The sequence below is a fragment of the Ictidomys tridecemlineatus genome, chromosome 1 (genome assembly GCF_052094955.1).
Source record: "Ictidomys tridecemlineatus isolate mIctTri1 chromosome 1, mIctTri1.hap1, whole genome shotgun sequence".
Classification (NCBI taxonomy): domain Eukaryota; kingdom Metazoa; phylum Chordata; class Mammalia; order Rodentia; family Sciuridae; genus Ictidomys; species Ictidomys tridecemlineatus.
The window spans coordinates 120431133-120455187 of NC_135477.1; the positions used below are offsets into that span (position 1 = coordinate 120431133).

The window sequence follows — 24055 nt, forward strand, 5'->3', positions numbered from 1 at the left end:
TCGATACCACATAAAAAAATAAATAAGCAAAATAAAGTTATTAAAAAAAGAAAATATTTAACCCAAATAACTTCCATGTATCATAATTTATTATCCTCAAAAATATAGGAGAGATTAAGATACAAAATTACCTAGATATTGCTACCATTTTACATCTGGTTCAGTCTTTTCTAAATTTGAGTGAGGGCAGTTTGCTTTGTATTTGAACAATATAGGAAAGCCAAGAAAGATGCTGAGTTCTCTTCAACAAGGTCAATGAGTCTTATTTGGAATCTTTATAAGCTTGATGGTATTTAATGAGGAAAAACTGCACCTGAATTTTAAAATTTTAGTTAGAGAACTGGCAACTATACAACTAGCAACTTTAAACTTGTTTTATAAATATGAGGCATTGAGAAACCATGGTTTACTCTAGAAAGTTGTATTGTGTTGTTTTCAATAAGAGACCAGATTTAAAGATGCTACTTCTTACACAGTTAAATTTTTTTCCCCTCAGAGGCTCCATAGCTTTTGTGGTTTTGCTCCTCTAGAACCTGTTGTAATTCTCAGCTCTGATTTCATATTTTCATCAGCTTTGAATCTCTGCAATTGGAAGCATTGAGGACAAAATATTCTTAGGATATCAAGTTGCAGAAGAATGTAGTTTTAAAGATATTTATATAGTAGTGCTGCCACCTAAAGATGAGGTGAATAATGAAGCAATTCAAAGGAAATGACCCATCACTCTTAAACCAGTCTCCTTTTTTCACCTCTTACTAGGGATGGGTATTTTGTTATTGTGATTTTCTAAGGCAGAAAATTTCAAACTCAAAACTTTCAGAGCGCTCTACGATTCTCAGCAGTTAAGCACTACCCACAATATATAAAAGGGAGCATCAGTAGAAACCTGGAAGAAATCCCAATTGAAGAATTTGTGGTTCAGTTGACAATGTAGGCAAAAGATCTGGGCTTTCCCCTTCACCTATGAAACACTTCTCAAAATTCTGGACAATTTACATTTTGGTAAGTTAGTTTTCTCATCTATAAAATGGGATAAATCACACCTCAATCCTACTTCCCTCTCAGGATTCACTAGATGAACTTCTTGGAAGTTTAGTGAGTTTAAAAGTCTATTATTGAGGAAAGGGAAAGAGTCTATTATTGAGGATTGAAATGTTAAATTTATTTATGGATATGTCAAAATGAACCCCACTAACTCTAATGCACTAATTAAAAATAAAAAGTCTACTATTGCCTAAGAAAAGGGCGTTTTGTTGTGTATTTATAATGTAACTTAAAATATAGTCAATTATTTAAGTTAGGGCTGAGTCTTAATTTTTTAAAATCATGGGTTGAGTTCTTGGAGATTTAAATAACTACAAAGATGATGAAGGCAGTTTTTTAATATACTTTTTTTTTAGTTGTAGCTGGACACAATACCTTTATTTATTCGTTTTTATGTGGGGGTGAGGATTGAACCCAGCGCCTCACTACATGTGCAAGACAGAGTTCTACCGCTGAGCCACAACCCCAGCCCTGATGAAGTCAGTTTTTGAGGAATTGTTAGCTGATCAACGTTACTTCTATATATATAGTACTGTAAAAGTGAAATATGACAGCATAAAAGGAAAGGATAATCATACATAAAAGGAAAGGATTGTCAAGCTTTATTTCAATAAATCTGTCTTAAAGGACATTTTAAAATTCAGCATTTTGCCCTTGCGTAGCCATTTATGAAAATTAACTCAGCCCTTTTGCTCTCTATCTATCGGCCCAAGGACGCATAAATAATATTTATCAGTTTTGTCCTTAGTCACATTCCCTCAAAGGGGCCCAGATTCACCTAAACGGCGTGGGAGGCTGGGCAGCAACCCCACACTTCCTGTCGAGGATTCCGGAGGCTAAAGCCTGAACTCGGTCTAGCCTCTTTCTTCTTTATGCTAATTCTGCCCTTCCAGTCCCTCTCCGCGGGTGTCCGAAGGCCAAGGTGAGACCCTCCCGAGAGATGAAAGGCCTATTGCCGCCAGAGGGACGGGGCGGAGGGGAGCGTGTGATGAGGGAAGGCTGCAACCGCAGCGACGCCGTGGGCCTTAAGCTGGAGCTGGCGCAGGCCCTTTGGGGTTTTATTCCCGCCTGAGCCTGGCCTCGGCCTTCAGAAACCCAAAGATCTAAGTTCTCCCAGGTCTCTCGGTTGTGCGCGGAGGAAGTGCGAGCAAAGTGGCTCCAGACAGCACCCTCCTCAGACGCGCCCCAAGGCCTGGGCCCGGGATGTTGACGCGCCAACGCCGGGGAAGGCGCGCTCACGCGCGCGAGAGGCGGAGGGAACGCGCTCAGCGGCCGCCGTGGCTGCAACTGAAACCTAGGGACGCGAGAGCGGAGGGCGCGAGCCACTGAGGGGGGTGGGGAGCGCGGAGCGCGCGCTGACGTCGCCTGGAGTCACGCACGGAGCGCCGGGTTACGCGCCGACGTCTGGCTGCCACGACTTGCCGTCTGCGGCGGCGGCGGCGGCGGCGAGCGGATCCCGCAGGGGAAGGAGGAGGAGGAGGGAGAGCCAAGGGGGCTGTGAGTGAGCGGGAGAAGCAGGGTGTGAGCCGGGCTTGCCCGCGGGAGGGAGAACGAGCGAGAGCCGAGCCAGCCATCCGAGCCGCCGCCTCCTCCTCCTCCCCTCGGCGTCCCGCCCCCGCCCGCCCTCCTTCCTTCTCAGCCCGCAGAGCCCGAGTGCGGCGCAGCTCGGCTCGCGCCGCTGTCCAGGACAGGTGTGCGCGCGCGCGCCCTCCTCCCCTCCCCCCTTCCTCGCGCCAGCCAAGCGCCTGCCTCGCGCGCACCCTCCCTCCCTCCAGACTGCGCCCTCCCTCACCTGCGGCAGGACAGCGCCCGCCCGCCCGCCCGGGTAAGCCCCTCGCGACCTTCCTTGCCGCAGCTGCCACAGCTGGAGGAGCCGCCCACCCCGTCCCCTTTAATTGCCCTCTCAGCCCAAGAATAATGATCGTACCATTGCAGACATCCCCGCACCCTTCATCTCGGGGACCTAGGCGGTGTAGCAACGCCCCCCCGCCCCCCCCCCGCGCTTCGCAGCGACGAACGAATAAACCCCCTCCACCTCCGAAAAAGAACAAAATAACATCCCTCCCCTTTAAAAATCCTACATCCGCAGGCGCTGGAGACCACCAATGATGTTCTTAGCAATCCCTGAGCCCCATTTCCCCAGACTTCGCCTCGGGGCCTGGGACAGTGCGCTAGACGTGGCCGGCACTCCCTGAACGGCGACACAGGAAGGAGGGGAGAGAAAAGAAGATTCTGTAATTTAGATTCCACTACCAATGAACTCCTCCTCTCCTCTATTTTAAATCTACCCCCCAACCCATTGCATACACCCACCCTGAGTGCGTTGTTAAAAAAAAAAAAAAGCAAAACAACAAAAACCCCCCATTGATGCTGACATCGCAGATGAAGCCAGGCCCAAGGATGGGTGGCCCGAACCAGGCATTTTTACTGCCCACAGCGCTAGGTCAGCTCGACAACCCCTTCTACCTTTGCTCGGGGGCAAAAGGAACTGATACGAAGCTGGAGGGTCTTCCCTTTGAGTGACAGTGGGCTATGATATTTTAAGGGAAGGAACCCGACCAGTATTTCTGCCATAAGCCTGAACTTTGGTAGAGGCCAGAGAGACTGGTTGGATAACTTTGATTTGTAGCTGTCGACCCCAGAATAAATGCCACCTTCATTTGCGTTGCCTCTTCGGGACTTTCTTGACGGTTCTGCTTCGTTTTCATTTGGGACCCTTATGTTTCTGTCGGGCCAGGGGCTTATGGAAAGCTTTTCTTGACGTCTGTGCTTGTGTCCCGTGTCCTTGGTAGGGTAGTCCTAGTGCTTTACAATAGGCTTGATTGGTCGGATTTGGTTTGACATCTTTTAGTAGACTGTCAGGGGAAAAGGAAATGTGGGGATTGTTTCTAGACCCCCGATGCCCCCGCCCAACTGACGTTTGCGAATTGCGGCTTTGGAAATTGGAGTGTTGACTAGAGTGTGGAGAGAGTTGCTGATTTCATTCCTTTGGGTACAGCACTAGTAAAATAATTTAAGTACCTGCCGGAAGAGAGGAAGCTTTTGACATTTAAATTGGTTCTGTTTGGACCTTTGGGCAAATGTCGGGTTTTCTGAATCTTTATCGAATTTAGAATGTGTGTTAATTTTATTTAACTCTTTTGCAAATGTTTAAAATGAAAACATTAGGGAATGCAAAGGATCAATCACATGCATTGTTCTCTTCAGATTTTAAATGTTTCATATCTTTAATTCTAAACATTAGTATGGCATTGAAGAGGCACAGTTTTCAAGAATAGTGAGCTACAGAAAGGGGACATGCTTTTTAAATATGATTTGTGAAATGCTGGTATTATGAGATGATGTTGTTAAATGTTAGGATTTACTTCAGGGTTTTCCTTAATTTTCCTGATAAATGTAGCCATGAGAAGAAATGGGTAATTCCTCCACTTTGAACATTTACAGTGCAACATTCATGTTAATTTTAATGATTGGATATTGAAAATAATTGTCTGGTTTAGCACAAGTAGCCCTTGAAAACAAGTTTTAGTGTTCACTTTTATTTTGGAAATGTGTGCTTTCGTAAAATACTAATTACCATATTGTTTCTGTTGGGAACTCTATAATCCAAAGGGTTTAACTACCCAAAGGTAGATACCCTCTCTTTCACAAGTTTATTTTATAAATGTGGGTTGATTTTGATTTTAAGAAAAACAAAGCTGAATTGGATTATTTCTGAATCACCTGTAGTTCAGGATGAGAAAAATTTAGACCTTTTTCCTCCTTGTTCTGCCTAATGTCTGTTTCCTTGTGCAAAATTTTTTTTGTGAGTAACAATTTGTTAAATACATAGTGAGATTAAAAATAAAGCAGTTTCTGTGCTCTTCAAAATGTGTATATAGTATTAATGAAATAAAAAAAATCTAGAGATGTTTATCAGGTTTTTAAATGTAAGCAAATTTTTAGGAGAAAGGGAATATTTCTTTTTGATGATTTTTCATTAACATGGTTATTTTGCTGCATATTAATTAGCTGCACGTTATATTTCGTTTCCCTTTTGTCTTTCCTGCATTGTAAAGAAATTGTAAATTTAGTTTTACAACTATTTGTTTTAAAGTAACAAATTCAAACAGCTGAATACTAGAATAGGTTTTTCATTCATCGAGTATATTAGTATATTGTTTAGATAACTAATAAAATGGCTAGTAGTCTTTCAAATCCACAATATTATAATGACTCTTCAATGTTACAGTACTCAAGGTCCTAAACTTTTTCAGACTTTTCTACAAGTTAATATTCATTCCTCCTAGACTACTTTTCATGACTACTTTACGTGTAGTCTGATGAAGCCACCTCTTCCTAGTCTGAGAAAAAGCCCACACTAACAGACTTATTTTGAAATTAACACTCTTGCTTCAGAAATGAAAATATGTTATCTAGTTTATCATTGAACTGTTTTGGAAAAGGCATTAATTAATCTTGTTACTTTTTGGATACATGTATAAAGTAGGAGAGAAACTGGCATAGAAGGGCAGAAATCTTACACATACACGATGAGTAGTATAAAATAAGTACCTATTTATGTGACAAGATCCAGGTCTCAGTCATGTGCTGATTTTTCATTTAAAACTCCCAGTTTAAGTGTGCAAATATTTAATTTATGTTCTGTCTAAAACTTAGTTGCTTCTAATAAATTCCTAGTGACAGTCGCTTCCCTCTCTCCCTCTTTCTCTCTCTCTCTCTCTCTCTCTCTCTCTCTCTCTCTCTCAAATCAAGGCATTCCCAAACTCAAACCGCTTCAGAACTACTGGACATAAACATTTGGGACGGAAAGCAAGAAATTTAGGCTCCAAAGTTAGGGAGGAGTTAGGCAATTTTGAGCCCGAGGCGTCTGTCCCTGGTACAGTCATCCTGGGCACTGAAGAATGGCAGGGACTGACCAGCGGGCCCCCTTCAAAATCTCATTGATCTTGTTTCTCTCATTAAGGGAGAAGAGTTTGGTTTATCATAAGAGAAACCCTTGAGGAAGAGCAGCAGCCCTTTCTAGATCGGACTACAACATAACTTAGCCTTAGTTTACAGTTGGTATTTATGCAGAGACCCTGCCACTCAGCCTTTACATTCGGGGTCTATCCAGGGTCCTGATCACTGCTGTGTGAGCCCAGAGAAGACACTGCTTCTTCACACATGTATTTTTGTGTGGTAGGAAGCACTCTAAAAGTTCCTGTGTATCCTTCCCAACTGACTTAGGGATAGGGGAGAGACTGTAGAAAATAAGGCACTGAGGGACCCTATACTGCTAAAGGTTGCCCCTAAATTAAAAATCTATTTGTGGGGCCCAGAGCCTGGGTTTCTATCTCACAGAGTGAACCTCCCCTTCAGGAAGCCATTTCAGAGACCACTAGACCTAGGTGCATGGTTTTGAGGCTGTATCACAGGACTACCCCAGTTAGCTCTTTGGTAGCCAGGGCTCTTTGCCCTGTTTCTTCCTCTTAATGAGAGCTAGTGAACTTCAGCCCAGAGCTGAAGAAGCTAATGCTGAGTAGAATGGGGCTCTTGCTAAAAGAAAAAGGAAGTCAGGTCTACCTAGCAGGCAGGTTTGCCCCCAAAATGAAAGGATATATAGGGGACTTTGAGTGTTCCGGGAATGACAAGGCTTATCCTCTAGACTGTGCTTACTTTTTTGATCATTAGTCTTTACTTTTGGGCAACCATGTAGTCATTTTGTTTCAATAGCTAAGAGTGGGGGAGGCAAATCTCCTTACTTTTGAAGTAAAGGAGGAGATGTTCAATGGGAGTGAAAACCGCAGATGGATCGAGGCAGCAATCCTTGCTTGATTAAGCCAGGACTAAGACTGCATGATCTGTGTGCTCAGCCCCCTGCAGAACGTGATGGGGAGTATGGGGGCATTGGTAGGGGTTCCCTGAAAATAGGCCTTAGCTTTCTCACAGCTATGAGGGCTGCACACTGCAGTGAGGGAATTATAAGCATTCACTACCTATCTGGGAGTTGGAAAATAGGGCCTAGATTATGCATCAGATCTGGGAAGAAAGAAACCAATTATTTCTGAGACTCCTCTTACTCTTCAGTCTCTTTCTGTTATGAGAGAAGATCCCCTTTAGCTGTCACCGTCCAAAAAGTCATTGGTTAATTAATGGTCGGTAACCTAACTGTCTGCATTAAAACCAGCGATCATTTAATGTTTTACTTTTGGGGGGGATGGAGGCCCTCCTTGACACTTAGGAAGGAAGAGTAAAAGGGGCAAGCGAACCTGCTTTAATGAATCCCGTAAGGAACTGCGTTTCCCAGGAAATTCCTGACATTTTTAGCTCATGAATTTCCGAAAGCCTGCTTGGTTTTCTCCTCCATTCTGGGTCCTTCCAGAGAGGAAAAAGAGTGGGCTAGGGTCTGAATGCCCGGCAGGGCCTGGTTCATCCGCAGAGCTGGCCAGCAACCCAGGCTGGGCTCAACCCTGAGCAGGGTGCCCCCCTTCCCCAAATCTCCGAAGGAGGAGGGGGAGGCAAGCAGGCATCCGTGGTCCCAAGGGGGGGCTGGTTGCAGGTTTTTGGTGAGTGTGGGGTTTCTTTTTGATTGCTATTTGGGATTAAGGGTAGAGCCTATTGGAATAGGCACTGCGGGCACCCCAGCCCTGGTGCGGCTACTGTCCTCCGCTTGGCTCCCCCCGCCGGTGAGTGCGCCCGCCCGCCCGACTGTGCGGGGCTGCGGTTGGGGGGAGGGGGAGCGGGATCATCTGAGGCCAGAGCCGCTGCCGTGCGCGGGGAGGGGGAGCGGCGGGAGCGAGGGGAAGGAGAGGGGAGAGACGGGCTAGGTGTCTGCTGCTCCGCGCCACTGCTGCCGGCGCCCCGATCTCATCCCCAGCAGCCCCCTCTGCAGCTAAGGGTTACTACCGCACCACCTTCTTTTCCTCTCCTGCTTCTGCGGCCAGGGCTCTGCGGTAGGAGACAACCAAGCTGGGTGGCGGGCGGGCCTGTCTGGGTTTGGGTCTAGGTCTGACGGAGGCCCGCATGGGAGGGGGTGGCTGTGACTCGGTGTCCCTTCTCTGCAGTGGGCTATATTGCGCTGCGCAGGCCCCTCCCCCCCCATCCTCTCTCGGGGGTCACTGGAAAGCAGAACTCAGGCTAGTCAGGCTAGTTCCCTGTGCTTAGAATGGCAGACCCCTTCTCACCCCAATCCCCCAACTCCTTGGGCCAAGGCCGCTTAAGGTCTGGCCGACAGCGACAGCCACAGTGGTGGTGGTGGCATTGGCGGTGGCAGCAGAGCTGCGACGCGGCGCGTCCCACTCCCTCCCCACCCCCAGCTGGGGGTGTTGAGTGAGGGCCAGCGGTGGGCGCCGCCTGGCGGGCGGGCGGCAGGGGGGGTGCTGGTTTTGGGGAGGGGGCACGGGTCACGTGTTGGCGGGCGGGTGGGCGCGTACAGTAGGGCGCCCTGCTACTGTACTGGGGAGTCAGTGCCCTGTTACCGGGTCTCGTCTGTCTCGTCTCTCCCGCAGATCTCGCGAGAGTGGCTGACTGGCTGTGGGGGTTGCGGCGGCAGCAGGCGGAGCCGGGGAGGGAAAGCAGCGGCGGCTGAGGCGACTGAGGCGGCGGGCGGAGCGGCAGGCGGCGGCGGCGCGGCGGCGGAGCGCAGCATCATGGCGGACCGAGACAGCGGCAGCGAGCAGGGTGGTGCGGCGCTGGGCTCGGGCGGCTCCCTGGGGCACCCGGGCTCGGGCTCGGGCTCCGGCGGGGGCGGTGGTGGCGGCGGGGGCGGCGGCGGCAGTGGTGGCGGCGGCGGCGGGGCCCCGGGGGGGCTGCAGCACGAGACGCAGGAGCTGGCCTCCAAGCGGGTGGACATCCAGAACAAGCGCTTCTACCTGGACGTGAAGCAGAACGCCAAGGGCCGCTTCCTGAAGATCGCTGAGGTGGGCGCGGGCGGCAACAAGAGCCGCCTCACTCTCTCCATGTCAGTGGCCGTGGAGTTCCGCGACTACCTGGGAGACTTCATCGAGCACTACGCGCAGCTGGGCCCCAGCCAGCCGCCCGACCTGGCCCAGGCACAGGACGAGCCGCGCCGGGCACTCAAGAGCGAGTTCCTGGTGCGCGAGAACCGCAAGTACTACATGGATCTCAAGGAGAACCAGCGCGGCCGCTTCCTGCGCATCCGCCAGACGGTCAACCGGGGGCCCGGCCTGGGCTCCACGCAGGGCCAGACCATTGCGCTGCCCGCGCAGGGGCTCATCGAGTTCCGTGACGCTCTGGCCAAGCTCATCGACGACTACGGAGTGGAGGAGGAGCCGGCCGAGCTGCCCGAGGGCACCTCCTTGACTGTGGACAACAAGCGCTTCTTCTTCGATGTGGGCTCTAACAAGTACGGCGTGTTTATGCGAGTGAGTGAGGTGAAGCCCACCTACCGCAACTCCATCACCGTGCCCTACAAGGTGTGGGCCAAGTTCGGACACACCTTCTGCAAATACTCCGAGGAGATGAAGAAGATTCAGGAGAAGCAGAGGGAGAAGCGGGCTGCCTGTGAGCAGCTCCACCAGCAGCAGCAGCAGCAGCAGGAGGAGACCGCCGCTGCCACTCTGCTACTGCAGGGTGAAGAAGAAGGGGAAGAAGATTGATCAAACTGAATGGAAAAAAACCCTACACACATGCACACACACACACACACACACACACACACACACAGCCACACACAGAAAATATACTGTAAAGAAAGAGATAAAAATAAAAGTTAAAAAGTAAAAAAAAAAAGAAAAAAAAGAAAAAAAGAAATAACTGTAAACTCCAAGGGAGCACCACCCACAGAACCTCCACCAACTGACAGTTTCTCTTCTTGACTTGCCACCCATCGCTGGATGTTGTCCACTTTATCCACCATATAAAACAGTAAGCAGCTGCTAAAAACAAAAAACAAAAAAAAAATACAAAAAGTAATAACATTATATGAACTGTGTTTCCTACTTGATTAAAAAATATAAAGAACTGAGTGTTTATTTCCCTAATTAACCAAGAACTTTTGTACACGTTTAAGCTATTATTATTAAAAGTGTTTGCAAAATGGTCAAGATTATAATATTGCTGAATTATATAAAAGTCCTTTTCATGTTGAGCTAACATTTGACTTTAGCACAAAAAAGAGATATTTTAGAACACGTAAAATAATATTTTTAGTTTTTCTCATTTTGTTACCAAATTTCAAACCTTACATGGAGGTTATTATAGTATATTTGACACCCTATATACCTGTGATTAGAGATATGTATATATATGAGGGCTAGGCATGCTGTGTGTCTGAGCTTTGTCTAAATGTTATGCAGAAGTTTGTAGAGTTAAAGGTACGTAGGTTTAATTCATGCAAGGTAAACAATAAGTGCTCTCTTTTATACAATATGCATTGCATCTGGACCTTAAACATAAAAATGGTCAGTGAAACTTCTGTGAACATGAAGAAATTATTAAAAAAGGCATTTAAATGAAATTTGCTAAGTTGTGATTTTTATGGTTGGAACCAAAGTTATTCAAATAGTAAAAGGAAAAAGAGAAAGAAAGAAAAAGGAAATCTCCCATATTTTTCTGCATCTGTTTGCTTTAACTGAGTAGGCGTTTTGTTATTGTGTATATGAGATGTACTTGTATTGTTCATAATATATTTTTTTTATTATATGTAGAAAGATTTTAAAAACTTAACTAACGTGCAGCAATTTCCAGTGAACCTGTACTTGGACTTCAGGTAGTGAGTCTATTTGTGGTCACTAGCACTGTCTCCTAAACTTGTAAGAGGTCTGAAGCTATCCTTTGATTTTTGCCAGTGCTATTAACTTATGTAGACCTGTTAAAAAGCAGAGCAACACAATTATAGTTATCCTACTGAGCCATGGATTTTGAGTTTCGTTTTTAAAGTGAAAGCCAAGTTGGTGTATGTAAAGGATTTCCATGTAGCTGTGGTGCTAGTTATTACTGGCTACATTATATGCTAAGTGTATTTGTGTTCCCCAAGTGTACAAGCCTTTTTATCAAAGTATGTTCTATAACTCATATATTCAAAGTGTAGGGTATGAAAATGCAAAGCTTAGGAGAGCACTTTACCAAGCTAGTGTCCTCCAAACTGAAATTGTTTGTAATGGTAGTCTTTCACAGGTTTTCATTTAAAGATGTTTGTGTGCTTTTAATTGACAACTAACTTCTTGCTGCTGTATAGTAAAATATTAATATATTTTTATCATTAAACTGCTGCATGACTATCATCTTTGAGTGAAGAGAAAATGTTATAAAAAAAAGATGCCTTAAACAGTACATTTTGATTTTTGATTTGGAATTGTGTAGAAAGTATTTTGGTAAAAAAAAAAACAAAAAAAAAAAGGATCTCAGATCTTGTCTGACAGAGAGTTCTGGGGATGGAATTGTTTCTTGGCAAATCCAGCCATATAGATCTAACTGCTGTATGTAGAAAACACCACCTGTAGGAGCGGGAAGGTATCAGTGCTTCTCACATTGTAAAGCATTTGGCCTAGGAAGGCGAAACAGTTGTCTTTTTGAAGGATTTTTTTTCTGCTGGTTCTTTGAGTTTTGATTTGATATTTTTAAGCTCCCTGGTTGAGAGTGTTGTCTTTGTTTTTGAGATCTACTGTATGTGTTGAATAACAAGCTATTTTCATTGTACTGTGCATTTTCCCATTAAATTGTTTGCTTTTAATATTCATACAATGTTAAATATGAGGTGACCGTACAGTAGTTAGGAGTTTCTTTACTTGCAAAAATCACTGGAAATGATTAAATTGCTTTTCCCCTTCCCCCAAGGTGCATTTTTCTTATTTCCATATAGTAAAGTTGAGCTTTTACAGTGCATAATGTGACATTTGGAATGCTTATCAACTGCATGTAAACATTAATAACCTGCACTTTTTTTGTCTTAAGGTTTGTTGAGCTGTTTTGTTCACTGTACTTTAACTGTGATATGGAAAAGATTGCATTCTCTGTGCTGTTACTAATTAGGAAAGAGAATTGCTTTGATTTTGTCTCTTGTTTACTATAGCTTCTTAAAAGTTAGGCCTTGTACTACAGGTTGTTGGAGTACTCTTAGATCAGTGTTTCATGGTAGCCAGCAATAAGTAGTGCAAGTCAACAAAAACAGCAAACTTAGGCAAAGTGTCCTTTCTTTGAGATGCAAGTTCTTTCCTGAGGTTTTCTTTAGGGTCAGTTACCTAAAGCGAAGCCTTTCTTACCTATAGACGTCAGATTCTGTTTGGAATCCTACCGGATCAAGAAGCACATGTATTGTGCAGTTGTCTTTACACTCTTAACAGTTAAACACAATCTTACCAGGATTTTGAAACTATTGTCTGATTTATGGTCAGTGGATTTAAAAAGAAATCCACATACAGATCTTTTAAGACTTAAGAAGTGATCATAGAAAAAGACTTAGGTGACTGTAAAGATGCTCTTTTTTTTTTTTTTTAAGCATCTCACTTTACCTCCCCAAACACCCTCCCAACCTTCTCCCCTCTCCTGTTTCATCCTGCCCCTACCTTCCCCCTCCCAGGTGCTCAGTACTTTACCAAGGTTCTATTATTCAGTGTTTTATGTTGGAATTTCTTGTTTTTATTTTACTAGTTGGTAAACCCTGTTTGTGCTGAAAAAAAGAATGGTATATTTGACCATATGTGTTATTCATAGAAGACAGTATGATCAAATGTGCCAAAAATAAGCAAACAAAGCTTAATTCCTGACAAGTATGCCTTATTTTTATTGATCTCTTTGTCTTATAATTAAGGTCCAAAAGCTTGGTTAAACTGTTATTTGCCTAAGTAAAAAAAGAAAACTTGAAATGCATTGCAATATTGACGTTCTTTAAAATGAGAGACACTGTCAAGTAATTTAATCCAGAGATCAACCACCAGATTTGAAATGCTTGTGTGTGTGTGTGTGTGTGTGTGTGTGTGTGTGTGTATGTGTGTGTGGTGTGTTTGGTGTTGTTGTTGTCATTTTAATCACCAAATCTTTTTTTAAAGCTACTTTTTATTTGTACCTCCTATTTATCATGCTGATGTTAGAAGCAGCAGTCATCCAGCCACAGAGGGAGCTAAAGTTAACTAACCAGAACTGTAGAAATCATTATACATTCCTTTGACAACAAAGGAAGTTCATAAGAAAAGCCATGTCGGCTTTTCCTCTACTAGATACAGATTGGATGTAGATGATTATTTGCCAAATGGAAAAAAAGACAATGCTAGTCAGGAAAGACAGACTGTTTTCCAGCTTCTCAAAAGCCATGGAAAGTAGAAACCAAAACCAACAGGGAAATTTAAAAAAAAAACAAAACCTTGAAAGTCTCACTTTCTGGTTGTCCCACGCAGGGGTTGAAATTTTATTCAAAATGGAAAGTATATCGATGTTTTGTTTTGTTTTGTTTTGTTTTGTTTTAGGGCTTCACATTTAGAGATGGATAACTCTTACAGTTTGATTTTTCAGGTAATGGAGAAAGCTGCTAGTAATTTTAACCCCTGCCTAAAGAAGACAGACAATTTCATTTGGGAGCAAATACTTATTGCCTTGAAAAATAGCACTGTAATAGCCTATGGTAATTAGTCTTAGAATAACCTTTATCCCTTTCAGACTATGCAAATTATTAAATAAGTGTAAGTGAGAATTTAATTAAAGATAGTTGATTATATTGCAATCAGATGGCATTCACGAACTTAACTGGAGCATATACAAATAAAGTCTATTAGTTTAAAGAGTTTTTTATGCTAACAGAAAAATATAATTTAGCTACCTATTCTAAAAATGGTGAATACTATTAATATTGTATAATAGGACTGGGAAGACTGCCTCCTTTTTTGAAGAGAGATTAAGGATTTTTATAATTGTTTTTCATCAAATTTTAATATTTTTGTCAAATTTTTAGGTATTTAATTTGTAAAACAGTTTGCTTTGTACTGGCATACAGAAAATAGGGTATTGATTTTAAACTTTTTGAAGCCAAGTGATCAAGTACATTTGTAATAAAAGTCAATGGATCTATATCAGTTGTACTCACTGTTTTCATTTCGTTTAATGTAGGGATGCTGTACTTTTTCTGCAGGAAAACTGAACTAAATTTGGGTGGAAGGGAGGGGAAAAGATAAATCCGTTGATGATAAGTATCTGGGAGGGTATGATGGCCCAAGCACTTTATATCATCTTTCAATCAGTTAAGACTTAGTATATTTAAAAAGATGCTATGTCAAGTTTTTTCTTCCTGGTTTCTTGGGGAACTCAATGTTTGGAGAGGTTATCTCATTCATATTTATTTCTGTGCTTTAAAATTTTGTGTTTTGGCACTGTTGAAACTTTCTAAACTAACATGTTTTTCTTTTTATGACATTTTGGGTTATCTGCTAGTCATGATGACCCCCACCATGAGCATGATTATTTTTATCTCCCACACATGGTTCACTCTCTTTTCTTCAATATTACCATTCATATTTTCATGTTTTACACACACACACACAATGATTTTAGAATGGGGTTTTCTGAATTTAATAAATTAATAACTTTCATAACTCTACATTTAAATTTTTTAAACATGAATATACTTGTAAGATTTCTTATAAAAAGTGAGGTACCAGCTCTAATGACTTTTCTTTTTCAAAGTTTTGGATATCTGAATTAGATATTGCTTTCTATTTTAAAGGATGCTAAAACAAGAGCATCTTTAAGCAACTTAGATTTGAAATAATTGGTGATAACTATGGCATAGTATTTATAGTTGATTATCCCTAATTTGAATGTCTTAATACATTGGATATATATGTATATGTGTATGTACATGTACATATACAATTATACATATGTCTACTTTTTCATGAGAGTGGAGTAAATGGAATTATGGAATTAAAAAAGCAAATAAATTCACCAGTTTTTTGTATAAAGTTGTTAAATTTTATTAATTTTTAAATCATACATTGTAATATTTGTTTTTCTTTATTACATGTTAATCAAATTTAGGCCATTTACAATGAAGTACACCATAAACTAAAGTGATCACATCTATTAAAATTACTGTTTTTGCCCAGCAGCATTAATTTCTATAGAGTCTTCTTCGCAGAGTTTGCAATGTACTTTTAAGAAAAGCTGATTTATGAAGTTATTTGATCCTAAAATAAAGCCTAAGGCCTAGGCCATTCAACTGGCTCTTTTCAACAGAAATTTCATGATTATGGGTTAAGTAAAGATAAATCTATACTAGCATTAGCCTGAGTCAGGTAGAGTTTCAAGGTACAAGAACAATCAGATGAAATGTGAAAAATATGATTGGTTTTAAGTCAACAGGTTGTCATCTTTTATCTGCCAAACTGACTACCAAATTTTGATGTTAATTGGTCTGGGCAATTTATGTCTATAGAAAAATTGAATATGGCAAAAGTCACTTGTTAAAAACATTTCTCTTAAGAGTTTCATAGCTACTCATTCATTTAATTATCCATATTACATTTGGCATTTATTGTTTCTTTCCTTCTTTTTTTCTTCCCTTATCCTTTCTTCCTTCTTCCTGATGTCCTTTGCTTTTGTGGAAAATTGTCTTGTTGATAGATAGAAAGATGATGATGATCCTCTTTGTAAAATAAGAACCAGAAATATTTTGCTCATTTTGGAATCAAGATTTTGTGTTTTCACAGATACTTTGTTTGATTGTTAATAATTTGCTTACCAATTATTGTGTAGCATTTCATGGGGGAAAATTTAAGCTAAAGAGTTTATAATTTTCTTGATTTCGGATCCAAGAGGTCTCCAAGTATAAGGACCAAAGCCCTTGTATTCTAGAATTGTGAAAAACATGGAACTACTCTTGTTAGCATGTATGTTGGTCTAAGATGTACTAATATAGAAGGCTTCTAGGAGAATTTAGAAAAAGATATCCTTGTTGTTAGGTGGCAATTAAAGTTATGGGACAGATGATGTCTATGTTGACTAGCTCAAACAGTGATGACCATCAGGTAATGATTTTTTAGGATCATACTGAAATTGAGTCAAACTCCCATTCAGCTGGAGTGGATTGGCAATTTCTAGCAGTTAAAATTGTTGGTGGCTCTTGAGTTACCTCCTTACCCTATATATCTGATATCTTGTCTCTCCTATCCTCTTTTTTCTTTGTTTCTCTCTCCTTTTCTTCTTTATTCTTGCCATAGGCCTGCCAGTAGCATTCAAGCTTACCCACTTGAGAAAGAAGTAAAGAAATCGCTGATTCCTGTCTTAGAACATAGTTAACTGGTGATCCAGAAAGATTTCTATATTTTGAGGTAATTGGGCATTTTTTTTTCTGACTGCTGTTCTCCCTATAGTTGGCAATTTGAAGAGCATCTAAATTAATGTTTGTTAAGAAATTTGCAAATTGAAGAAAGTAAGAAGTATGTGTATTTTAGGTAAGCTACTGGGAACTGAGGCTTACTGATTTGGAAATTTGAGAGCAGGAAGGGGAAAGCTGTTTAATGTGTTTATGAATGGGGGTGTGGGAGGTACCTAAGGGAATGGTTTGGAGGTAAAGTGGGAGGAATTTTTATTGGAGGTAGGAAACTAAGGTGAAGTCTGAATGAGAGTTGTTTGCTAAGAACAATGAAGTTGATCTTCACTGCAAAAGTTTCAATAACCAGAGGCAATGAGTTCCTCAATCGCTAAAAGAAAACTGTTGGTCTATAGCTAGCTATGATGCTGATGCTATATTATGCAAATCTGTTTTCATCTGTAGGATGCTTGCTTTTCTGAGACAAATTTTAAGTATCAGCTGTGGAGTGGCATCTTTTCTGGTCAAGGCAAGTTGGTGCTAGTGACTTATTTTGAGAAAAAGATGATAAAGTTTCAAACTTTTCACAGTTATCATTTGAATATATCGGTAATCCTTATCATTACAGATAAGTACATCATTATTTTCTTGGGCACTTGTCACAATGTGGTTTACCTTTACTTTTCAAAATGGTCCTTAGGTCAAATTATTTGATTTGCAGTCTACAAAGATCCATATCCTAAGATTCTTCCTTTTAAAGAAACTTTAGCCTCTGGTTCACATAAATTTCTTAGAAGACAATAAACCAGGTAATAGTACTAAATTATAATTTTAGATATTTTTTCTATTTCTTTTACATTTGCAGTCCTGGCAACCATTTAACATTGTGGACCTTATGAGGTCTTCATTAATACTACATTTCTGAAATTAGACAGCATACCTCCTATATTTATGTTACTATTTGTTTTCCCACTTTCTCTCTTACATTAAAATTATAGAATTCCCAAGAGTTCAGTGGTGGCAGATGTTAATTATATAATTTAGTACATCTTTGAGGTTCTTACCTTCTTTGTAGAGTGAGCTGACAATGTAATCCCAGGGGTATTTTAAATTATTTAAAATAAAGAATTGCTGTATTTGTTTTTAAAGTTATGTAATTTTAGATATATTTGGATTAACTGTTGGCAAATTTACTATTTTAAATTTATTTCCAATGATTTTAACAAATTACTTTCAAGTTTTGTTTTAATCAGATCTCTATACGTTAGTAATAAAAATCTCTTTAAATAGCCCAAAAAGGAGGTTCTGATTTTGTATTTGGAGGTAATTTCTTTTTTTATAAATGTCAAGTTCATTAACAATAGAAGAATTATTTTTACATAGCTTATTTTGTAGAGTTGGCAGTTAATATAATCTTCACATTTTATTGTGTCAGATTTTAAATTATAATACAGTTACCTACTATAACTTGTTTAAGTTAGTGCAGAGCCTTCTTAAATAGCCCCTCCCATAGGAGTCATTTAAAAAGAAGTGAATTCCCAAACCTGTGTCAAGAAAACCAGTGATTTAAATGATTCTGAGACAAGTCTTTGAAAGGCTTCCTTGAGTCTAATCAGTGGAGATAAATGATAGCCCATTTCCATGCTGCATACAGTTGTTAGGGTTTATAAAGTTGTCAGTATGTTAAAGTGAAAAAGCAGGAAAGTCTATGTAAAGTTGCCTATAAAATTTCTAGTTTTAATTATTTGCACTATTTATCTTTGCACTTGATTTTTTGAGAGTTAAGACTAGTCACTTTCACTTTTGTTTCTAGTCTTTTCTAGTTTCTTGCAGAATTATGTTTTCAGTATCCCACCCAAAGCAAAACTTATATGCAATTAAATATGCTTTATAAGGCCAAGAAAACATTCCTTATTGTTAGCTATGTAATACAAAAATTTGTTTTGGTAAAATTTTTAATATGGGCCTTTATTTTGCCAATAAAATTCTTGTTAATGTGAGCTTTATTAAACTGTTAAACTAAACAAAATGAAAGCTTAGGAGGGGAGAGAGAGAGAGAGAGAGAGAGAGAGAGAGAGAGAGAGAGTGTGTGTGTGTGTGTGTGTGTGTGTGTGTGTGTGTGTGTGTATCTTTGAGATCCAACTTCCACCCTGAGATAGTCTGATTTTAGAGTGTTGTTCTGTTTTCACTTAGTCAGTGAGTCTTACTGGTTACATGCTTATAAAGGTGAAGTGGGTTGCAAGTGGCAGTTCCCTCTTTTCATGTAGTTTTCTATAATGTTCATATAGTTTTCTCATGGTTTATATAATAGAACTAGTATTGAAATAGTTATATTAAATGTCTCTTTCTCTTTAGAATACAGGATTGGTTTACTTTTTGAAGGGAAAGGGCAGCAAGGGATGAGACTATTTTAACCAGAGCTAGTCTTATAACCTCAAAGATGTGCTCTAGAAAGAACAAAAAGTGTACCTGTGAGCATAATTTTTGTCTCAGTGAGATTGTGCAACTCCATATTCAGAACTGCAAAAAAAAAAAAAAGAAAAAAAATTAATAGGTTTGTCAATAGAACAGAAAGATGTGTTTTGGCTAAATTTGTTTTTTGTAAGTTATTGAATTATTTTATATTTCTTTTCCCATAGCTTTTAACATACCTTATACTTAAAACCAACAAGTGGAGAGGCCCTCTTTTCAAATCTGGTTTATTTTTGGAATGCCTGAATGTGTTTCTGGATGAGGGGGGTGGTGTTTTAATTCTTGACATGCTCTTCTCAGCATGTTTTGCTAGTCGTTCTGAATCTTTATGTTTGCAAATTCTGTTGAAAATTTGGTCATGTATTTAAAATGAGAATGTCATCTCTGACATAGTGTGAATGTTTCGGACCGGATTCTATTTTGGAACATGTGGCTTTGTTTTCAATTTGAGTAGAAAGTTTTGAACTTCATCGTCCAGATTTTAGGTTTATTTAGTGGAATTATGCCAGGTAGTGGACCAGTTTTGGGAAATGAAGGTTAACAATGTGGATTTGACTCTAGATAATCCTGTACTCAAAACTGCAAGTTAAAGGCTCACATCATTAGAGTTGCTTGTTTTATGTTGTCAGATCTTTAAATGTGGATGATGTTCGGCATTGTATCTATGAATTTCCTTTAGGAAAAGAGAAAAATTTAGCTTCTAAACCTTTTCTTAGAGGCTAAATTTACTACTTATGGAAAACTAAAAAAATTAGAAAATGGTTTTGGGGTTTTTTTTAATGGAGTTTAACCAGCTTAATTAATTCTTTTTTCATAGTTTGAAGCTCTTATTTCCCAAAGGTGAATAAAGGGAAAGATCAGCATTTTCCTTTCCAATCCCCTCTTTTTTAGGCAGTTTTTTGTTTTCTACCCCCATTTCCCAATCTTGATATAAAATACATTACGGGTATCTCTCTAAGTCCTTGTAACCCTTTTTGGGGGGTCATAGTACCTTTAATAATTTGATGAAAGTGATGGACCCTCTCCCCAGAAAAAAAAATGCACATACACAGATAATTTTGCATACAACCTCAGGGGCATCACACATCTTCTGAAACCCAAGTTAAGGATCTCTGCTCTAAGTAAACTCTGTAGAGAAGATTATAATACCAGTATTTGATAAAATTAGGAACTAACTATTGGCTTAAAACATTTGAGATGGAATTAATTATTATTAGATGGTGGCCCCTACTATCAAAATGTGTCATTGCAACCAGCTTTGTTAAATTTTATAACATCCAGACAGAAGGAAAAAAGAAGCAAAGTTCTGAGAGCTATTCATAAGCAGTCAGGGCATCTCTAGACATGGGAGCCATTCCTGGTTCAAGACAGGGGTCAGGGTGCCTGACAATTTCTAGCAGGGTAGAGTTTGATAAACCACAATGCTCAGGATGCCAAGGGGTTAGCCATTATCTTAACCCCTTCTTCACCAAAAGAATTTAGTTTTGTCTGTTGGGAAACAAGATGTTACTAGGGAAAAAAAGATTTGCCTTACAACTTTGCTGGAACACATCAATTTGGTGATGTATGGGACACTAGTATTATTTTTGAGAAGGTGCATAAAACCAAAGTAAATTATTCTCTATGTAGAACATTATTTACTAGTAATATTTGTTTGGGTGTATTAGCTTTGACAGTTTTTACCAGTAAATACTGATTTATTTAAAACTGGGAATCCAGTTTATAAATAGGATAGTTAATATATCCATTCTTTCCCCCATGTAAAGAATAGATTTATGCATACTTTTTACTTTTCTCTCTTGATGCCATTGGGGGGGGGATCTTTGAGTCAACAACTGACAAAATGTCTTCAAATTTTAAAAATTGAGAAGCAGCACTTTAAGTCTAACTCTACACCATTTTAGTGCATGTATTAGTTTTAATAATGATTTTTGGTGCATGCCTTTGGGCTTATTCAAAAGTGTACAATAGGAAAGTATATTTCCTTTCTTAGAAAGGAGATGTTTTTCTACTTTGCAACATGTGATTACAAGAATCTTCCTCTGTGGGAAGATTAACCATGTATTGAACTACTGAAAAGTATATATTTTTAGATATACAGAAGGAATCTACATGGAGCTGCATTCAGACCTATATAGAAGTTATAGCATTCTGTATAGGACCAAAAAAGGAAGTAACATTAAACACTTAAACAGACTTTGTTGGGTAGAAATACCTTTTGATCTTGCATTGACTTCCAAAAAGAAAATGCCACAGAAGTTTGCTGAAACTTTTGTTGTTTGAATTTTCTCTGTCAGTGTATTTAGCCCAAATACAACAGCTTTGGGTTAGCACATATATAAGAATCAAAAAAACAAAACTAAATATATCAGCCTGGTTTGCCAATCCAGCTTGACTGAAATAAGTAAACTAATCACTTGCAACATGAAAAACTGTCCAACTCCTCTAAGGTTTTGACCAAATAACCTTGGCTAATGTGGGAAGACTCCCACTTTATTTCTGACCTGACAGTGAAGATTCATGCTTGACATGATTTCAAACCTGACAGTGTCTGTTTAAGGAGCCATGGTACAGTTTGCTAATTCAATCCCAGATACCTGTTGATTACCTGTGAGATCTAGAGTCCAAAGTAGCCAGCAGCCGTATCCCTGAGTGCTCTGTGCCCATCAGATATCTTAAAGTAAGCAGGGTTGGGACAGGTCACAGCTTGGATGATTGACCTCAGGTGCCATAGACAGCCCCAGATTCAAGAATCGTATCTGCTTTCTTGGGAGTGGTCACTGAACTTATGTCCCACACTGTGTTACTTATTGTAGATGCTCTCTCTTAGAGAAGGCCCAGAGCACACATCCTAATTGCTGGTGGCACTCAGAGAGGGGGTGCTAACTCTGATGCCCTAGCCAAATTCCAGTTTAGGGATGTGGGTCTTCTTCTTGTCATTCTAATTGAAAATGTGCATAACTTCCCATTTTCCTGTTGATGACAGTGCAAACTACACTAATCTGTTTTTTTGCCCCGTCCCAAGTCTCTTAAGATACTGATGTGTATGTACTATATGGACCAAGTTCATGCCTTATCCTAATGGACAAGAATTGAGGAATGAGTAAGCTTGGGACTTTTATGATGCTGTGGGGATGAAATCAGCCCCCTTTTGGCATAAATTAGGGAATGTGCACTGGCTGGAGGTTTCCAGCCATGAGGTATAAGCTGAATCCAATTTTCCCTCTTTTCTTATAGCATGATGAGAAAATCTGTTGGGTTTTCAGCAGTCAGGGAAGGCCGGAGTTCTGCAGCTTTAATCTGGGTAACTGAGGCTGGTTTGAGCAAGACTTTGGTTAATTAACTGGGTTCTCAGATGCCACAGACTCCGTGAGAAGTCACCATTATTTTCAATGGTTGTGATAGAATTTCCCCCTAGTAGCCATTATTTTAAGATTATATTGCAGAGTTGCTTTATTTTGAGCTTTTTGTGTATACACAATCCCAAACTGGAAGAAATTTAAAAAAAAGGAATCCTGCTGTGAAAGGTATATATTACTCTAGATTTTTCTTACTGTAAATATTGTAAGATTGTAATACTGTTGATATTTTATTAACCAACAAATGTTAATCTATGTGAATTCAGACTTATTTTAAATGTGCTTCTTATTTACTGTGTGTGGTCCCTGTTGCTGACAGTATTAAGTTATATTCTGATGTAAGATTAACTTTATTAAAGAATGTAAACATAATGTTTCCTTATGGGAAAACAAATAAAGTATAAAGAAGACAATTCTTTTCATTGAAATATACTGTGTATTTACACTTGCTAGACCCAGCACCACTTATAAATTTAGTACACTGTTCAGAATTTTAGTTAACACAGCTGACATGGTTGTGCTCTGTTGGAAAGCCTAAGAGTAGGTATTGTTGGAATATATGCAGTTTGTATTTGTCTGCTGTGAATCATAATGTTGAAATTTCTAATCAAGTTTGTAAGCTTTTATAGTAAAACATTTTAATGACAATTTAAAAATTTATCTTCTCTAAAGATTGGTCAAAACAAGATTCTTTCAGAAATAGAATTGTTCTTTAATATCTTTCCAAAATGACTTTGGTTAAATGGACCAGATGTGTATTAGTTAAAATTTAGAACTAAGTTGTTGATATTCTTTGAGTTTACAAGTTAATCCTTATTGGAGATGTGCCAATATACAGTAGAATATCATTAATTTGCACTGTTTGGGGACCCCATTTAAGAATGCTGAATTTTGCCAACTAAAAAGTAAGCAAATGCAATTTAAAAAGTAAATTTGAGCATTCTGTGTTAAATATGTGCAGTTATTATCACATGAAGAAGCGCAGTGTGTCGGGCTGTAATATAACCATATTTGCTGTCATGTTCTCCCATCTCAGTGCTGGGAACTCACCATGTGGAAACCAAGCAAACGTGTTGTGCATCAGCCGGCTTGAGTTTGTTCAATATCAAAGCTGAAACTAGCGAGGTCTGCTGTACTGCTTATTGAAGTATTGTGATTCTTTTAGGCATTGATTCTTACAAAATATATACTGTAACAGTATACTTTGTACAGATTTAAATTTTATTTGAAAAAATGAAATAAAGTAGGCAAAAAATAAAGATGTTTATTTTTCATGTGACTATATAAACAGATCAGTCTTTTGTTTCAGTGCTTTGGGGGGCAAGGGGTCTGGTGGCTCTGATTATTTTGTGTTTATTTTGTTTGATAGATGGAACCATCTATCAAAGGACTCAGTAGCTGGTGTGCTACTACTTGCCTGTTACTTATGATCATGAATGGACTGCAAACATTAAATTGCTCTCTCACACTGTAAAAGTCTATTACTTTAAAGAATTTATTTATTTTAAAGATTTTATGTGACTTACTCTCTGTCAGGCATCTTGGGTCATTTTTTTTTTCCCCTGAGGGTGTGACAGTTGACCATCTATCACATTAAAGAGAAGGCAAAACCTTTCCTATAGTTCAGGTTCCTTTCTGATGGAAAGATTTTGTTTTCTGTCATTTTAAATTTGAGATGGGTATGGAGTAGTGGAAAGATTGTAAGAGAGCCCATATCAGAAAATAATACTCTACAGAAAATGAAAGTTGTGCTTTAATATAAGCCCTCTTTGGTCTGAGGATGTAGTACCATGGTGGATCCCTTGCCTAGCATACAGAAGGCCCTGGATATGATCCCCATCACCACAAAAAGAAAAAAGAGAGAGAGAGAAAGGGAAATAAAAGATTCCTTTCACTGCTTTCCTAATGAATAGAATGACAGTAAATTAAGTTAGCCATG

General features: G+C 39.8%; 2 protein-coding genes across 8 annotated transcripts in view; both read left to right on the forward strand.

The window, feature by feature from the left end:
* The first annotated feature begins 1782 nt into the window (after positions 1-1782).
* Positions 1783-24055, forward strand: part of LOC120885432 (transcriptional activator protein Pur-alpha) — a 51991-nt gene continuing 29718 nt past the window's right edge. Inside the window, exons 1-2 of one of the 7 annotated variants that reach the window (XM_078046285.1) lie at positions 1808-1966; positions 8535-10504. In XM_078046285.1, the coding sequence (XP_077902411.1) occupies positions 8676-9644 (969 nt within the window). In that variant the 5' untranslated portion in view covers positions 1808-1966; positions 8535-8675 and the 3' untranslated portion in view covers positions 9645-10504. Of the gene's footprint in view, positions 1967-2002; positions 2870-7805; positions 7980-8534; positions 10505-24055 lie in introns of those variants that run through there. The other 6 variants (XM_078046281.1, XM_078046283.1, XM_078046294.1 and 3 more) reach the window with 6 other exon arrangements.
* Igip (IgA inducing protein) lies at positions 10642-23406 on the forward strand. The gene has a single exon (XM_005327279.5). The coding sequence runs from the start codon at positions 23070-23072 to the stop codon at positions 23229-23231; it is 162 nt and encodes a 53-aa protein (XP_005327336.1). The 5' UTR covers positions 10642-23069; the 3' UTR covers positions 23232-23406.